This window comes from Pleurodeles waltl, chromosome 10 (assembly GCF_031143425.1).
Source record: "Pleurodeles waltl isolate 20211129_DDA chromosome 10, aPleWal1.hap1.20221129, whole genome shotgun sequence".
NCBI lineage: Eukaryota > Metazoa > Chordata > Amphibia > Caudata > Salamandridae > Pleurodeles > Pleurodeles waltl.
The window spans coordinates 1,003,688,797-1,003,707,355 of NC_090449.1; the positions used below are offsets into that span (position 1 = coordinate 1,003,688,797).

General features: G+C 45.1%; 1 protein-coding gene across 1 annotated transcript in view; it reads right to left on the reverse strand.

Annotated features, from left to right (window-relative positions):
* BMP15 (bone morphogenetic protein 15) overlaps positions 1-9,945 on the reverse strand; it is a 73,196-nt gene extending 63,251 nt beyond the window's left edge. The window contains exon 1 of the mRNA XM_069211857.1: positions 9,221-9,945. Within this exon, the coding sequence (XP_069067958.1) occupies positions 9,221-9,551 (331 nt within the window). The 5' untranslated portion in view covers positions 9,552-9,945. The remainder of the gene's footprint in view (positions 1-9,220) is intronic.
* Positions 9,946-18,559: the final 8,614 nt, after the last annotated feature.

Genomic DNA, 18,559 nt, shown 5'->3' on the forward strand with positions numbered 1-18,559 from the left:
AATCTTTTCAATTTATCAGACGTTTAAGAAGAACTATCAGATGTACAAGAAGCCTTGTGTTGATGATGCAAACATGCCGACACACTTTATGTTTTTTATATGGAATCATTTTTTCTTGTTATTCATCTAATTTCTTTTTCAATATTTTTATTTTTTTGTTATACGATCTTAATTCAAGAACATTATTTGGTTTGAAATCTTTTTTGCTATGTAACATGTATAAGAGGTATACCTATTTTTCTCTTTTCTACAATAGTCTCAGAACAGAAACATGCAGGTACAGTCCCTAAAAGCCCTCAAAGGCGAGTGCAATTTCTAACTAAGAATCACAAAGCTGTGAATGTGCACTTTACTAATAGCTATTGATTTATAAAGGGTAAAGACTGAAAAACTCTCTATGCTTACTAACGAAACACTGTTCTTACGTTTGTACTTCCTTTTGATTTTTGTGCGATTCATTTCTCTTATTTTTGTATGTCACATTTATGTATGTTCATGTTTATATTTTGTAGCGTGGGTAAAAACCATTTTCTGAACACAAAGTAACTTATGAATGCACCTTGTTTTGATTCCCTATAATATTAGTCAATACTCGATTATGGCAATTGAGGTGTCTTCTACTCTGTTTAAAAAGCAATAGCAATGATGGGGCAGCCAAACCCCTGAGCAAAAGATAAGGTAGAACAGTATATGCTGAAACTCTGGCAGGGTTACTAGAAGGACAGAAGCAAAATCCCAAAACCCCTAACTACTGAGAATACTGAAACTAAGAATAAGAAAAACTGCACATGTTCCATCAATATTACCAAACACTATATGAAGTAGAACTTGCTCTTGGAGTCCAGTATGCAATACCTAGGGACTAGATGACTGACCAAACTAACAGAAACTAAAATCCCTAGATGATTCCGTAGGTAAAGAGAAGTGCTGTTATCCATTAGACAAGAAAGCACATTAATGTACTACATAAGTATTTTGAGGAATTTTACAAAACCTTCGGCCCGTTTCTCTGACAGCCGTTTTAGTGAGCTTTACAATTGGTGTCTGAATTCCAAGACACCTACTATAAAGACAAAGGGGGGATAGATGTATTTGAGGGCCGCACCTAGTTTCATGTGTGACTCCTGGCGTGCTCCTTGCGACCAGACACTTCCTTTGTAATGCCTGCCTTCAAGGGAGGAAAAATGAGTGCTAATAACACATTTTTTTTTATTTTATTAAAGAATGGCAATCAATTTTTTACCATTAGTCTGATAAAAATTGGAGCTGGAATGGGACTTTACCTAGCAGCGGAGGTAATTAAAAAAGGAATTTATATATGTATGCTGTTTGCATGCGTGCGGGCGGGTGCGCTTGTGTGAGAAAAGTTATACCTAAGAGAAAGCCTGTCGGTCTCATGATAGTCAGGTTCGCGGATGGCTGTTGGACCGTCGCCAACGCGGCGGTCCGACCGCCATATTTTAACTGTGGCAGTCAGGCCACTGTGGGACCACCAGTATCAGAGATCCCGGCTGTTGCGGCGGTCCTAATTCCTGGGGATTAGGACCTTGTTCTCCGCCAGCCTTTTGATGGCGGTAACACCGGCATGAAAAGGCTGGCGAAGAACGGGTGCAGGGGGGGGCCAGGGGAGAACCTGCTCTGCCCATGCATTCGGCATGGGCAGTGCAGGGTTCCCCCTGGCCAGCACCATTGCAATGAGCACCGTCTGCTTTGCAGACAATGAGCATTGCGAGGGTGCTTGTCTACAGCAATGCTGTAGGCTGTTTCCCGCTAGGCCTGGGGGTGGAAACTCAGGTTTCCGCCTGCTGACCTAGCCGGAAACTCTTAATGAGCCAGACGGTGAGGTAGCCACTATGACGGCAACCTCCTCGTCGGACTTCCGGCAGATGGGCAAAACCATCTGCCGAACTCATAATGAGGCTCTATGTGTTTGTATGTGTGAGAGAGTATTTGTGTGTGTGTGTGTGTGTTAGTGAAAGTCAGTGACAGGCATTGAGAAAGAGTGTGACTGTCAGAGAGTGAGAGTAAGAGTGACTGCGAGTGAGAGTGGGTAAGTGAGAATGAATAAGAATGAGTAAAGGGAGTGTTAGAATGTGTGAATGAGAATGAGTGACGGTGCATTCAACTGAGTGAGAGGAATGAGAAAACGAGAGGATAAGACTAAGAGAAAGCATGAGTGAGTAACCATATGAGGGAGTGTGAATGAATTCCTGAGTGAGTCACTAAAAATGAGTGAGAATAATTATGGGCATGGGCTAAATATTAATTATGCCAGAGTAATTTTGGTAATTCCACGTTACTCTTCAATACAAAATTACCGAACTAACATGATTATGCCCGTTTGCATAATTAATAGTAATCTGGCACAAAATCATATCACAGGAGTACAGGAATAATTAACTAAGTGAGTGTGAACTGCTGCTGCTGGTGTCCTGTTGCATTTAGTACTATTTTCTTAGCGCAAAATGCATCCTCAGGACCATTTTTTATGCAAGAGTGTATTTTGCACTAATTCTAAGTAATCTCACAGAATTTTGCTATCATTAAGCTAAAGCAAAATATGCCCACACCTAGTTAATTTCTGTGATATTCTCAGAGTTATGGTCATGTGACATCAACTGGTGAAAAATTCAGGGTCAACGGTCATCTGATGTCATTTCCTGTGATATTCTTAAAGTTAAAGAGAGTGTGATGACACTTCTGATAATCATGGTGTTTTGGTGAATCGCCATCAGCGGTTACCACCTTGATTCTACCTAATCCCATTATAGACACCACACACCGCTAATTATAGAGACCTAAATGCTCTCCTTAAATTTTACGTTAATATTTTCACAAACATCAAAGATTATAGACAGTGTTACTATCATCTGATTAACCAAGACCAGGAAAGATGTATTTAAGGATGTCAGGGAGCAGACAATATTAGGGAGATAGCTCATATAGGTTAGACTGTGGCTAGCATTTCAAGAAAAGGGCTGCAAACCTATCACTCAATATAGAAAAACCTTCAATCATACGTACTGTGGTGTTCCTAAGAGGATGCTGGATCACAGGGAACTCAACGCTAATGCTGTGAACTCAAACATGAGTTGCTCTCACAGTCCATTAGATAGAACAACTGCTATGATTTGTTGGGATAAGGGATGGTTAAAGGCAAGGTCCAAGGCAGAGCTGTGCATTTTCCCATTACCTCTTAGCTCTATAGCAGAATCCCAATCCTCGTCATCATAATTTTAATAATAGTATTAAATGATACAGTATTATCATCTCTATGAGATCTCAATAAATGAAGCTATTATTGCCCAATTCCATTGAAATCAACATACCAAACATTCTCCTAATTTGCTGTGCCTAAAATGTGTGTAAACTGTATTTGTATAATCGAGACATGATGTACACGATCTTGCAGATTGTCTTCCAACCCCTCAGGAATCGTACACCGCTCTGTTGCTTCACAGCTACATTCACTAAATCAGGCCTCGCCTACGAGTATCTTATGAGCTACTGGTAGCTCTCTAGCTACCGCTAAGTATATCTTCTAATGTGCAGCATATCCTACTAAAGTTGAACCTTTTGTTTGGTTCAATCAATATATTTGTTGGAAAACTGAAAAGTGTGTATTTGAGACGAAAACATGCAGATTTTCTGAACTCAAACTGATGTTTCTTGAAAAAATTATTGAATTTCCTAAATATTTTTAAAGCTGATATTTGAGTGATTGGTGAGACTTATCACCATTATTATAATTACTCTGGTGCCACGAGCGTACCAGTATGGATCCTATGTATTAACTTTGGAAAGGCATTCCGAAGTGAGTAATCTTTCTCACAATTCTTCTGGCAAGCCTGCCTGATCCACTGAGGTGATTGCTGCTGTAATCTTGCATCGGGTGACACCAACAATATTGTCCGATGTGGTCACTATTATAGCGCTAATAATACTAGTAGCTCAGGATGAGTTACTTTGAACGTTAGTAGCTCTTAGTAAGGAGGAATTGGAGACCCCTGCACTATTTAAATAACAACCCATGCATGAAAACCTACATAAAGTTCTGAAGACCGACTTGGCCTTCCTGGGAGGCAAACTCTTGACCAGTAGAACATCTAACTGTAAGGTTTTTTCCCTCACTGAGCCATCCTGACAGCAATTAATGAGAATGCAATATGGTACAAGAGCCATTTGATGCTGGAGAGACCTGGGATACAACGGGGTAAGGGTGAGGTGGAGGAAACAATAGGAATTTGAGAAAGAGGAATGAGGAACACGAAGGTTCAAAAATGAGTTGGGCAGCAAGGCATTGAAAATGTGTGGGATGCATAGATGGAAGCGTGGGAACACAGAACAAGAAGGTGTCAAGAGAGAGAAATACATGATGTTAGACTGAGTGAGACATGAAGCAAGATAGGTCAGAAGAGCCACGTAGAGCGAGAACTGATGAGAAACAGCTGGAAGCAGAGTGAGGTGTGGAAAAAAAGAACCATGTGGGTCAGGGAATGTGAAAGAGGCATATGGAGAAAGACTAGGTTAAGAAATTTTGGGAATACCGATATAAAACGAGGCAATAGCCCCATGGAGGAGTATGTGCTAGATTCCTGGAATGGAAATTGACGAAACACACACTCGACTAAAAAGAGGAGAAACAGAGTTCTGAAACAGTTGCATTGGCTACGGTGAAAGGGAAGCGAAAAAGTGAGGCGGAGTGAGACACGTGCCAGAGATAAAACAGGAAGGGATGCGAGAGATAGATGGGTAAGACAGAAATAGATGGGTAAGACAGAAGAAGGGAGTAAGAGAGGAGGGGAAGGTGGAATAGAAGAGTCAGAGAAATGTTGAGCAAAACATGGTGAGAAAGATGTGTTGTAAGCAGGGGATAAAGACACGTGGAAACCATCTGCTGAACCCAAAGTTGTTGTGCTTCTCCTTTCTGAAAAGATTCTCGCTAAGCGAGGAGTGACAGGCATCTTGCGTTTTGTTTGGAAGTGCATCCCGGATACACTGACTCCCTGCTCTGTTAATAAGGGTGAAACATCTGTGCACAAGCAATTGTCACAGGATAAGAAGTAGCATTATTCCCAGATTTAAATACACAAAGTGACAAATGCTCAGTGGGACAAATGAAAGAGAAACTAAATGCACGACTACTGGTATGTTTAGTAGCTACTCGCATCATAAATCTGCCTTTAAAATTTGTAGCTGGTGACATGCATGGTTACTGCAAAAATTTGAACAATGTAGGATTATATTAATTTGGCAAAATCAAACATTGCATTCTAAAGCAAGTTACAGTGTTGGAAATGACCCAGTACCAATTTAAATTGCACCTTCTCTTTAATGGGATTTGTGTGATTTAGATTAAACTGCTTAACAAGTTTAGGATAATTGTTAGGATTTACAACGGGGGAGAGACTTTGTTGTCATAGAGAAGGATTAGAATCTGAGCCGGTGGGCAGTGCCCTTTAAGGAGACAAATTAAACTTTGGAGCTACCTCAGAAGTGGTGGTTTGTAAGCCGGAGAGCGGAGGCGGTAGGTTCGTCCTTGAACCATAGGTTTTGATAATTATTTTTGTTACATACAGTTTAAATAACCCTAAATAAATTTACAAGTACAATTCGATCTAGAACAGCGGAGACAAACGATGACGCAGCATTTTGCCAGCATGCTTTGCATTAGTCAGGTATTCCCTGGAAGAGGTGGAACTCAAGGTTTCAGACAGAAGGAAGGTGACCTCTGTGGGATTTGACCCACTTTCCTCTGTTGTGAAAGTGAGGTGGTGGTCTATTTCATGCTGATACATGCTTTACAGCAGAACAGTCTAACAGGTCTAAGAAGGCTGGTTCCATGCCAGATGTTCAGGATATATGAATATAATAGATTTATATACAATTAACCCAAGCTGAAAGTATTCGTCAGTTGCTAGCCAGAGGATATTGCAGAGATCAAGCACAACTAGAACTACATTGGGCACTCCTGATTCTCAAATGACAATTTAGGGGTTTCCCTTTATGGTCCCAAGTTGCGGATCATTGGCTGTGACCACTCATGGGTGTACTGAGAGCCCAAGTCAGCTGAAAAAAGTCTTCTGTTTGCCAAAAGTGTGCGGGGCTGTGCATTGATGTCATAGTTGGGAAGTCTTCTCTCTACCTAATTCCGACGACAAGTGGAGTCAGCTCTCTACACCAGTGAGGAGTCATGGGAGTGCCATGTCCACTTTGCACCAACAACCTGGAAGTCCAAAACTGAGAGACACTGAACAAGATGAGGAAAGAAGTAGCGGGACAGTTGGAGAAAGGAGCAGAGCAAGACATGGCTCCAATGGCCATTTGAAATCCAGAAGCCAGATGAGTGGTTGTGAGATTATGGGCGAGTTGGATGGGTAAAAGGCAGGGCAGGGTAGGTGTGCTGAAACACAGACAAGAGTGAGACAAGACTAGGTGGAGAGGAAGGGTGAAAGTGAAGAGGGAGACGAGAGATGTGACAGGTAGCACAAGAGAGAGGAAGGGCCTGACAGGTGATTGGGAGAGGTGTAGTGGGAACCAGAGATGAGGGGGTGGAATTTCACAGGTGATAGAAGTTGGACCTTGGTTGGGAGAGGGCGACGGGGTGAGATAGTGCGAGAGAGACATGGTATGAGGTTGTACAAAATGGAGGGTTTGACTCATTGACTGACACAAGCAAGGGAGGTCCTGACACCCTTTCCCACCTCCCTCAGCAACCTCCACTTCCCAACAAAAACAATTGTATCTTGTGTGCTGCCTGCCCTGCCTGTCTCTCTCTGTGCCACTGATGTGAGGGCAGTGTGCATACTTGGTACAGATCTATAAGTGCACAGAGAAAAGTGCAGATCTGCCTGAACCCCTCAGGGGTGGAGACAAATCCTATTAAGGGCAGGAGTCTAAGCAGATCTGTGGCTGACAGGGGAGATAGAGTTAGTATTTCTGGAGAATACCTGCACCCCCAGGTCTGTGGATATCTCAGTGAAGTGGGGGGAGATGACAGACATCATCTCCCAATTCACAACCTCCACATGGACTCTGGACAAGAGGGGATGTCCTAGATCAACGCCTGCTCTGCATTAGGAAAAACAAATCAGTGGTTCACTGCTATGATGTAAGAGTTTGAGCATAGAAAAACTAAAACACTGAGCTTGTTTGTCAATTCTTTGTGTCAGGGATGTGAATAACTGGATTTCAAATCCAACCTCATGTATTGTGCTTCTCATGGTAGTCATACATATGCATAATAGTGTTGTTTAGGTTCATGCAAAAGTCTGTCGTCTGTTCCCCAGAGACATGGACGATAGGAGGAGGCTGGACCCCACTGGTCGACAATTAACAGGAGAAGAAGTCAATAACTACTTTGAATTGACTCCACTAGCATGAGGTCCCAAAAGTGGACAATGCCCCCTCAGATTCCATTCCAAGGACAGTAAGTTCTGGACTAAAGTAAAATATAACAACAATATGCAAAGTATTATTCAAAATTGCAATCAATGCAAACAAAACAACAACCCGATTCCCAAAGCCTTCCAAAAAACCTTTGATAAAGACATACTGAAGACCATACTCAAAGGCCCCACAGAGTCTATAACCAAGAATTTGTACCAATACCACCAACTAGTTTCACAATGCCCATACTGCCTTCTTACACAAGATCTTATGCAAAGAGCCAACTACCTGGCCATCAATCCATAACGGCCACTCAGAGAATATACAGGCTCTGTTACACATTATCTGTCACAAAGAAGCCCCCATCTTCATATCTAAGACCTAGAATTACGCCTATACTTCCACAACCAAGATGTTAAATACTGCTATACCAGGCTTCTATGGCCAAGACCTTACCAAAGCCCACCCTCTAATCATATTCAACACTAATCCCACGTATCTCCATAACAAAGAGATTAAAACCAGATGCATTGACCTTCATATCTGGTACGTCACAGAAAGTTTACCCCAATTTCAAACCAGAGACATCAGATAAACCACTAGAACGCCTTTGTGTCCAACACCAAAACCCACCCAGTTTTCTTTATAGGATTGCTAGATGACTTAAAGTCATTGGACGTCTTAGGTGGAGTCTTGGCATGTTCTCCTACAAACTAATGTATAATGGTACTAGACTACAAGCAAGGCGAAATAAAGATTACAATTGTTGTAGGTGAATTTATAAATGAACGCACAGAGCTAACACTTGATGAGCCCTGTGCTATAGAGCTATCTGGCAAACTTATACCTAAAAACGGACAGAAAACCCTCTTGACCCACTCACCTGACATATTACACAAACTCAACCACCTTCAAAAGCTTCCATATAGGATTGCCAACTCTCTCCATGTCGTTAGGACATCACATTTCATTCGTAGTCTTTCCATTTACAAATTGTTGTCATTGGATCAGTTAGTCCAATTAAAAGCAAGACATGGAAGCTAGTCAAGATCAGTATTCCAAGAAGACATTAGGCTGTCAAATGAAATCCTGACTGGGAACACGTTGCCCTGACAACAGAGAGGAACCATCCATCCTTGAAGCTCTAAGGTGCCAGCTCACTTTAAACCGTGAACTAGTCTTCTCTCTCTCACACATCTTCATCTACTACATTGCTAACCCAGAGGTGTAACGAAACTTGAAGGGGCCCACTGAAAATTACATGGAGGGGGCCACCTCCTCCCACGCCCACCACCTACCAGTTTTGCTGAGGGGGGGCCCTGGAGCTCACACACCCCCTCAACCCACCACACAGGGGCTGCATGGGCTTTTCTTACACCACTGTGCTAACCAATGCTTCCCATAACACGATAACCACACCTCGGTGGTCATCACACACAACATGGTAACACTTCCCACATAGGATCAAAAAACAAGGACAACACCCTTCCAGCCATATGGCTCGCATGGCAGAGCTTACTGCGCATGTAGGCCAATGCGTCAGTGCCCCCAAAACCTGGAACTCCCTCCCCACGAACCTCTGCAAAACCAAAGACCTCCTGCTCTTCAGAAAGAACCTCAAGACATGGTTATTTGAACAGTGACCCTCCTTGCCCCACCTCTTGCCACCCCTCCCAAGCACCTTGAGACCCTCACAGGTGAGTAGCACGCTCTATACATTTTTTTTGATTGATTGATTGATAGTAAGTGCTATATAAATGCTGCAACACAATGCAAAGCCCACGCATATTGCTGAAATGTACACTTTTTGCACAATGGCTGCATATCTCACCTTGGACATAGAGGTCTGCCGTGTCAAAGGGCTTCACCAGGCGCACCATGTTGGAGTCAACGCTTCGGTTCACCTTTGGCCTGCCATCCCTGTCAGCGGATTTCCTGTATAGGTTCAGCATGTAGTTCAGATGCTGGCTGCTGACCTGCCTCTTCCACAGCACCCTGGGCTTGGGAGGGAGCTGCTCCAAGAGCACCTGTATCAGAGGCAGGGCGGGGACTCTGGCCAGGCCCTTCAGGCCTGCAGCCTTCTCCTTCTCAGCCAAGCCCTTGATGAACAGGACTGCCAAAAAGAAGCAGAAGCACAACCGGAAATGACTCGGGCGCAGCATGGCTGCGAGTCCATAAGACTTTAGGAGGCGGTGTTGAGAGGCCCACAGCACGGGAACATTCTCCTGCAGGTGATGCTCAGGAAAATGACGGACTCCCGGGCTCCCCTTCACCTGCCCTCTGACCCCTCTCAGTCAGGCACCACCATGTTAGATCCCTGCCCGGCCTTGAATTGGAACCCAGGTCAGAAGACTTGGTGTTCCCTGAGTATTTCTACAAGACCTTTGCTAAAAAAAAAATAAGTTAAATCTTCACACCGTCTCAAAACAATCCATCCATCCTAACGCTGTGGTTCTTTAATACCTCCTAGTGCGTACTCAACAGCCATGCGCTTAAAAACTGCTTCTTAAAAAGGCTCATTTCCCAGCTGTTCGAGTCAGGAGCAAACATTCTCTCGGCCCTCCCAAACAACACTGAAGGGGGAAGGGACGAACTCACTCGCTTTTTTGTTTAAAAGGTGTGGCAGTGGTTGGTCTAAAATTTAAAGGCACAAATCATCGTAATATACTCCTGGCTCCGTTTCTTGAAAGCGTGGGGAAGTCAGGTCTTTTGGCAAAGAATAAACACTGAACGGTCACTTCATTTATGCAAATAAGACATGCGATTCTTGATTTGTTACTGTATTAAAAAATTAACATATATATCGGACAAAGCACTGTAGGTCATCCAGAGCTCGCAAGTTTCCCAGGCCCATGTGCCAGTAGCTAGTCCAGTCCTTGCTTTGCATTCTGGGATCAGTAGTCCTGCAACTACTATTACGCAATCAGGCCCACGAGCTTCAGAGTGCAAAGTAAAAGTCAAGCTGATGAGCTAGTAATGAATGTTGTGGGGAGACTTGAGAGCTTTGGTCTTTTGTGTAATATTGGCCAGATAGATATGTGTGATACCATCCTTATGCCGTTTTTTCTGGTGTCCAAAAAGCCACATGTCATGTGAGAAAGGGTCCGCTCGTTCTCATTTTTGAGCCAAAAAAGATTTACCCTCTGGGCTTTGTAGTTAGACATTTCTCATGGGAAGAATTACTGAAAGTGTGATGCAATACATGGGACCCACTTTTATTGAAGACAATGTATGGTGGACATATCACTCTATGTCGCTCGGATACCAAGTGACGGATAGCAATGCAACTGCAACTCCTACAATGCCTTCATTTGTAAGATAAACGTCCATACTTGCACAACGAGTGTCCTAGGTGCACTATCAATAGCCAGTATGGATGGATGTCAGTCACTCTATTCAGCAGCTTGTTTCAGCAGTAACTCTGTTTACTAGCTTGTTCTGGGTGTGCTTTCTGGGATTTGCAATTCTCTTTGTTTTTCAACTTAGCTCACTTGCAGGAATTGTATTAATTTATGGGGTCAAAGAAGCCACCGCCCCTTTTTATGATGGGAGTCCCCCGAGCCAGGCTTTGCATTCAACAGCATTCTACTCTGACTGCTGGGTCTGGCTGTTGCGGTCTGCAGACCCGTAACTTACTGACTATCTAAACTACATCGCCCAGAATCCATCATGAAATTTGTGTAAAAACGAAATACTTTCAAATTGTGAAATGGGTCTAGTTGGCAGTTATATTAAGTATGAATATTCAGCATATGCGCATAAAATGCTTGTAACAAGCAACAGCAAACCAGTATCAGTGCCGAAATGTTGCTTAGGTAAAACGATGTTTCATGCCGCTCAGGGTTATGTCAAGGACTGGTTTTTATAGCTGTTAATTGACACGATGCCATGAGTGCAGTGGTTAATTTGTAAATAAAAAGGTACCAGTGCTCAAAGCTCCTCTCTTAAACAAGGGGTTGTTGCAATTAAAAGTGCGAGCACACAATACTGAGGCAGCGTAAACCCGAAGCCTTCTCGGGCCTCTTCAATCCATTTACTGCCACCCCATACCCCTTCAGCTCACTCTTGTAGCTTCCTGCTTTTCCCCTTTCTGACGCTTTTTTTGTTTTTCTCTTCCAAGGTCTTTCCCACATGTCTTTTGCTCGCAGTAAATGCTTGAGACAGAAAACTAAGCCCCGGCCCTCAGAAATAAGTGCCGGTGCTCAGCACCGGCAACAACAAGCACAAATTAAGCACTGCATGAGTGTGACATTTTCCAATCCCTGTGTATTAGTCAACAGCACTGCACACTATAAGCAATGGCCTAAAAGTTGCAGCACTCTTAGTAGTGTTGTCCGGATAAAACAGCACTGACTGAGAGGCACACTCACTGACATAAGCTTGTCTATGTCTTAAGTGTGTCCCAGGAGAGCAAAATGCTTTATCACTCAATGTAGAGACCAGGCGTGGCCCGTCCTTTAGGGCGGAGGGGCCCAGCCCCCCCACCTTTTGCCCCTCATGAAGAGTGTCTGTCAGACTGAGCCAAGGTCACCCCGACAGACACTCTTCATGTTCAGGTCAGGCAGCCAGGAGCAGACATGCGCGATTTGCGCAGACCCCTGGCTGCCTGAGCTGAACTTTGCTGGGCTGAGGAGGTCACAGCTCCTATGGGCGTGACCTCTGCGGCTCATCAAAGGTGCCTCGAGGCCCTCCCCCGGGTGACAAGGAAAGCCTCACCTATTGACTTCGACCTGGGCACTTAAGGTTTTAGCCCTGAAGCGCCCAGGGCGAGTCTCAATCAGTGTCACTTCGTCACAGAGTGGGGAGGGGTCAGCAGTCTCACTGACCCCATCCCACTCTGTGACGAGGCTGGGACTCCTGCCTTTCCTCATTGGCTAAGGTCAGCCAATGAGGGAAGGCAGCAGTCCCAACCCTCCTGGGAGCTCTGGGGGTGGGGGAGGGGGGGGGGGGGGTGAGAGAGAGTGAGAGAGATATCTTTTAAAATGTTTGGTGTGAGCGTGCATGTTTGAATGTTATGAATGGTGTTAATGGATGTGTGTGCGTGCGTGTGTTAAAGAAAGAGTGTGTGTGTGCTTCCCGCCCGCCCCCCTCCATCCTAAAGCTGCCAGCTGCCACTGGGCGAGACTCAGAGTTATCACCCTGATCCATGCCCAACGCTCTCAAGTTTCGAAGGTCCATGCATCAACATCAGATCCTACAAATCCCAGCATGCAAAGAAAAAGGCCTGCTTTAGATGAGCTACTCATTCTTGGACCTGGAAACGGTCAAGTGCTGAATCTCAATTGTGAGATATTCTCCCAGTCCAGGGGTGTTACTAGGGATAACCTTGCATTTTTGTACTTACAGTTTGTCGGAACCCCTTTCAGAGGGACACTGGACAAGGAGCAGCTACTGGACTCAAACGTGTGGGTTGAGGTCTTTCACTCCTAATGACCAAGGACCTGACCTATTGTGGGTCTGGGCCAAGAAACCCTTTTGCACTTGACTCGGGGTTGAGCAAGCCACGGCTTCTGAAGGAGGAGTAGGTGCAGTGGGGTGAACACTGGCTCATAACTCAAAATGCAATAAACAATCTTCCACTTAGATACTTGATTTGATGAAAAAGGAGTATTTATATGCCAGCACAAAGTAAAACATGACATACACAATCAATACACACAGTTTGCTGAGGTGGGGGCTCTAGTATTTCGATAGGCAGGTCTCTGAGTCCAACTTTTCTCTCACTAACAGTAGTGATTATTCGCCATTCCCTGTAGGTGACATTTACGTTACGCCCCACTAGTAGTCCGAGTCTCAGGAGTCTGACTCTAACTCTAACTCTTTCAAAGTCAATAGTGTACCAGCACCTGAAGCACCATGTGGTACCCTGTGAACAGTCCTACCTCCTCCTGAGGGGTTGCGCTACTGTAGTCCCTGAGAGCGTTTCATTCTCTGACCTCGCAGAGGGCTGCAGTGGCTGCTGTTGGTGAGTAGCATTCGTGGCTCTACAGGGGCAGTATTTGCATCCATAGTGCTCTCTGGCAAGCCAGTAAGTTCCTTTGATCCTTCTTACAGGTGGGACGAGGAATGCAGTCACTCAGATTACAATCCTCATTTGCAGCTGAGCATGCAAAGGTAACTATGGCGACCTCTCCTCTTGATGACGGCGGAACCAAGACACATTTCTTGTCTTACATGGTGGCTCCCTCTGGCATTCAGGGTCACCAACCTTACTCCATGAATGGATGACGGCCCAATCCACACAGCAGTCTTTTAATCTTCACAGAAGCCTTCAGCATACAGGATCGCTGACTTCACTCCATGCACCTGCTAGGGCTTGATCAGCAAGACAGTCGTTCAATCTTCACTGCAGCACCCTCTGGCATATGGGGTCACCATCTTCAATCTGCACATGGGAGATGGCCCAAGCAGTGCACCCACGGCTAAATTCACTGTGGCCCAATCTGGCATACGGAGTCGCCGACCTGAATCTGCACATGAGTGATGACCCTGTTGGTGCAGCAGCCATCTCCTCACACCTCACTACAGAAATTCCCCCACTAGGATTTCCCCATGGGACCACACTCCCTTCATGCGCTCTCCTCTTCCTCACAGGGCACACTGGTTTGGCAAGCAGGCAGGCACTGGTGTCCCAGGCTCTATGGGCTGGTGGTCTTGGATTTTCCTCAGTGATGTCACCTCACCCATGGGGGAGACTGACAGACCATAGCCTCCAGCCTTGGTCCCAGGCAGAAGTCTTGCAGAGACCCTCCTCCCTGACATACAGTCCAGCTGGCTGATTGACTGTTGGCAGTTTTGGGGACCTTGAGCTCCCCTTCTTATACTCCATTTCCAGACTCCACATGTGAAGTAGGGTCTGAGTCTTTGAAGTTTGTCTTTGGGGCTGCTTTCCTTTGAAATGGGCACTCCTCAGTCTTGCCCTTCCTCCAGAAAGCAGCCTGTTACAGTAAGAAAGACTACAAATCTGATAGCCCCACAACAAAGGCCATGGGAGTGGCTAGAGGTTATCACCTGGATGTCCGTTACAGTCATATGTGCAACAAAAGGTTACCTTAGGGCTCCAGCCCAATCTCCTTCCTGAGATGTGCCCAGGCCCCTTTCAAGTGAACTTTACTTGAATTAAAGAGCATGCTTTAAAGTGTACCGGAGAGCCTGGCTCTCCTTCCTCCAGTGTGTGCCTCACACAGCTCGCAGGAATGCAGAGATCCACAAATCTGTCCTGTGGATTCCTCTACCTCCTCATGCTCCTGTAGTCAGTTCCACGTCTCCCAAAATGGAACCCAGTATTCCATGTATTGTACTATTCACAGGCACGCATATGCACAGCACACATATGCAACCACACGCTTGCAACACAGCCCTACATACTAACTTGATGTAGACCAAGGATGAGTAATGCACACAACAGCAGAACTTAAAATGAGTGAGCCTGTAGGCCTCACTCCAGTGGCGAAGGTAAAAAGGACTGTTCACTTCTATTGATCACTACACTGTATGATGCCACCACAGCGCTCATGCTACTTCAATCCCAGGTAAAAGCATTAGCTTTTTGCCTCTATGAGCGAAGCCCTTTCAGTGTTCCTCCTGGTCCAACAAGAACACAATCAATGAGACAGGACTATTTCATTTCACACATGCATGATCGGTGTTCACCCATCACAACAAACATCAGCACCAGGGATCTAGATATTGTTGCAGCTTGGGCCCTCGGAGCAGGGGTGCATTTCCATCCCAGCATAGTTTTCCAGTTTCCATTTCCTGTGTACATGCACAGCAGTTAATGATTTATATAATATATGAAGATCTGTTCTTCAGAAGTAACAAATAGAGAGACTGCTGTGGTTTATGTCTTGGAAGCCCTGATCATGAAAATGCACTATATCATTGCAGAAGCAGTGTGTAATGTGATGGATTAAAGATGTGTGATTTGCCTATTGTCATAATTTATGTTCTGGGTATTAAGCACAGGTAGGGTGACCAGATGGATCACCAGGACACAACTTTCCCATTTGTGGACTTTACATTTACATATCATTGTTATCAGATGTATTGGTCCAATTGGCTGAATTAGAATGAACCAAGACTACAACTCCCAGAATGCATTGATTTTTTAAAAGCAAAGTCCAGGAATTGATGTGGTGTCCCGCTGACATCAGGCATCTAGTCAGGCTAAGCACAAGGCATAATTGTCTAGAGGTCTAGATATGTTTCGTGATTGAAAGTATAACAACACCTTTTAAAATTATTTGTTTCAATGGTGATGTTTAGAGGTAGAGTGAAAAATGCCACAGTTAAAATTAACTACAAATGTTCTCTTTATAAGAGCAGGTCTACAATCATCAGCATACAAAGAAATACCAAGACATGGATGCTTTCACAAACTATATTTTGCTATTCCAACTATGAGTGGCTTTTCTATTCCATCTTATTTTCTCTTTGCATTCTAGCACCTATAGTTATGGCTTATTACAGTAAAAATAGGAATATAAGTACCAGAATTCAAAGACCAAAAACCAGTACAGGAAGCAATGTTCTCACTAATGTTTTCACTATGAGCAGCAATAAAGTTGATCTGTGCGCTACTTCCAAGGCTGTGTGCACTGAAGACAAGCGACAACTTAATATGTAAGCACATGCAATGTGCAAGCTACCAAAATCAGTGGCATAGCAAGAGTGGCATGGGCCCTAATGCAAACCAGAGAAAATTGACCTCACTCCTATGGGTTAGTTTTAAAGGGTACGCATTCTAGGGGTGCAGTGGACTCCTTGCACCCCAGACACTAGTGCCACTGCATCTTTTGCCTGTTATTCCTCTCTCTTCATTATATCCATGCCTCTCCAATCTCCTCCGCGCACCTTTTCTCACCCCTCTCCACTTCCACTCTATCTCTTGCTTGTCTTTATTTAATTCCTCCCTTTTTACATTGTGTGTTCTCTCTTTGCTCCTCCTTATCCCCCTCATTTTTCCTTATCCCTTTCTGCTCTCTTCCACCTTTTCCCTCATGCTGCCTCCTCTCTCGTTAGTCTACGTCCTGCCCTTCTCTTCCCCCCAATCTCCCTCTAACCTCCCTGTCCTGTCTCTCCTTCCACCCTTTCTCTATCAAATTTATATCTTGACTATGATTCTTTGTCACCTTGTCTCCTACACCCACATTTGTCACCTCTTTGTTTTCCAATTTCCTTTTTTTTTGTTCGCATTGTGCTTGCCGTAGGAATGTAGGATCGTTCTGACATAGTTACCCCCACTTTTTGCCTGGTGTCAGTGTGTTTAGACTGTACTGCACTGGGATCCTGCTAACCAGGACCCCAGTGTCAGTGCTCTCTCCCCTAAAATTGACTTGCTAAGTGACTCCTTCACCCACAAATGGCATACTGGGGTACCTCTGTAAGCCACTGGCAAGTGGTACTTAGGTACCCGGGGCATTGGTACACCCGGGGTCTCCCATGGGCTGCAGCAAGTATTATGCCACCCATGGGAGCCCATGCAAACTGTGTCTGCAGGCCTGCCAATCAATCAATCAATTAATCAGTATTTGTAAAGTGCGACTACTCACCCGTGAGGGTCTCAAGGCGCTGCCAGTGAAGCCTGTGTGAAATGGTGCATGCCCCTTTACTTTAGATATAAGGCTTGTCTTATATTGCGGTCACTGCGCTTGGACACTGTAAGTTGTCCCTATGGTAGGCCCTTCAGCCCAAGGGTGTGGTGCATGGTCCCAAGTGTGAGGGTACCCCCACAAGAGCAGTGGCACCCCCTCAATCTCAGACTCCATTCTCTGAGCTTTGGAAGTGCAGAGAAGCCATTGTAAGGTATGTAGTTGGACACTGGTCAACACAAGATGTCCAGCTACTTCATGTTATCCCCAAACCTTGTCATGTTTGGTATTAAACATGTTGGAATCATGCAACTACACCGATTTCAGTGTTAGTGGCATGATACCATGTACTCTGGGGGTTCCTTAGAGAATCTCCCAGATCTGCCTGTGACGGCCTTGCAGGGTCTGCATGCCAACCCTCGCTGCTGCTGACCCTAGATACTGTTCTGGCCTCCTCCAGATGAGCCTAACTCGCAGGGGAAGGTAGAACAAATGATTTCCAATAGGGAAGAGGTGTGACCACCTCTCCATTTAAAAAAAGGGTGTCTCTGGGCTGGGGTGGGGTGGTCTCTGAGCACCATCAGACTGCTTTGAAGGGCACATTTGGTGCTCTTCTTACAGAAACAGTTTTTTACCATCACAGGAACTCTTGGTTCCCACTCTGGTGTGAAACTTCACAAAGGACAGGGGAGCGACCTCCCCTTGTCCAACTCCTCCCCAAGTGGGGTGCACAGAGATCTGCCTGGTGGCCGCTTGATTCTGCCATCTTGGAAACAAGATGGGCAGAGGCCCCTGGGAGCATCTGACTGGTTAGGCCAGCTAGGTGATGTCCTTGACATTCTCTGATAGGAGGGCCACCGCAGACAGTGACCAACCCCCTTTCTGGGTTACTTAAGAGCTCCCCTGTGGGTACAATCCCACATTCATCAAGAAAGACTCGACAAAGAACTCTCTGAAAGACACTTCTGCAACCTGGTCTCCAGAACCGCTGCTGGTCTGCCCTAGGAACTGAAACAACACTGTATCAAGTAGGAGGGCTCCTGCTGCGACATTGTTTCTCCAACTCCTGCAGGAATTCTGCAACATCTGTGGCTGTGAATCATCCATGGTTGCAAGGACTCTGTCTGCGTCAGGAAGCAAGAAGGAATCTCCCTTGGAGTGAAGGAGTCACTCCCCTGCATCTGCAGGCACCTCGATGACAACTACTGGCTGGTAGATCCTGCTGTCCCACAGACATCGAAATGGTCAATAACACAGGTGGTGGTTTTGTGGCCCTCTCCAGGTCCAACTTGTCTTCTGTCCAAGTTGGGAAATGGTGGGCCCTTGCTGCAGCCACTGGAATGGAACTCCAGAGCATCACATCTGTTGCTGTTACCAAGGATTGGAGACTCTTACTCCTGCTGTGTAGCCATTTTAGTTATAGCTCCATGCATGTTATTTTAACACACTAGGCCGCTGTGCACTTTAACCTAGATATATTTTATTTGGCTTTGCATTGTTATTTTTACAATAACCATTTCTACGGTCTTGTTTTATTTTCATTTTATCTAACAGTTTTTGCCTAGCCCAGCACTGTG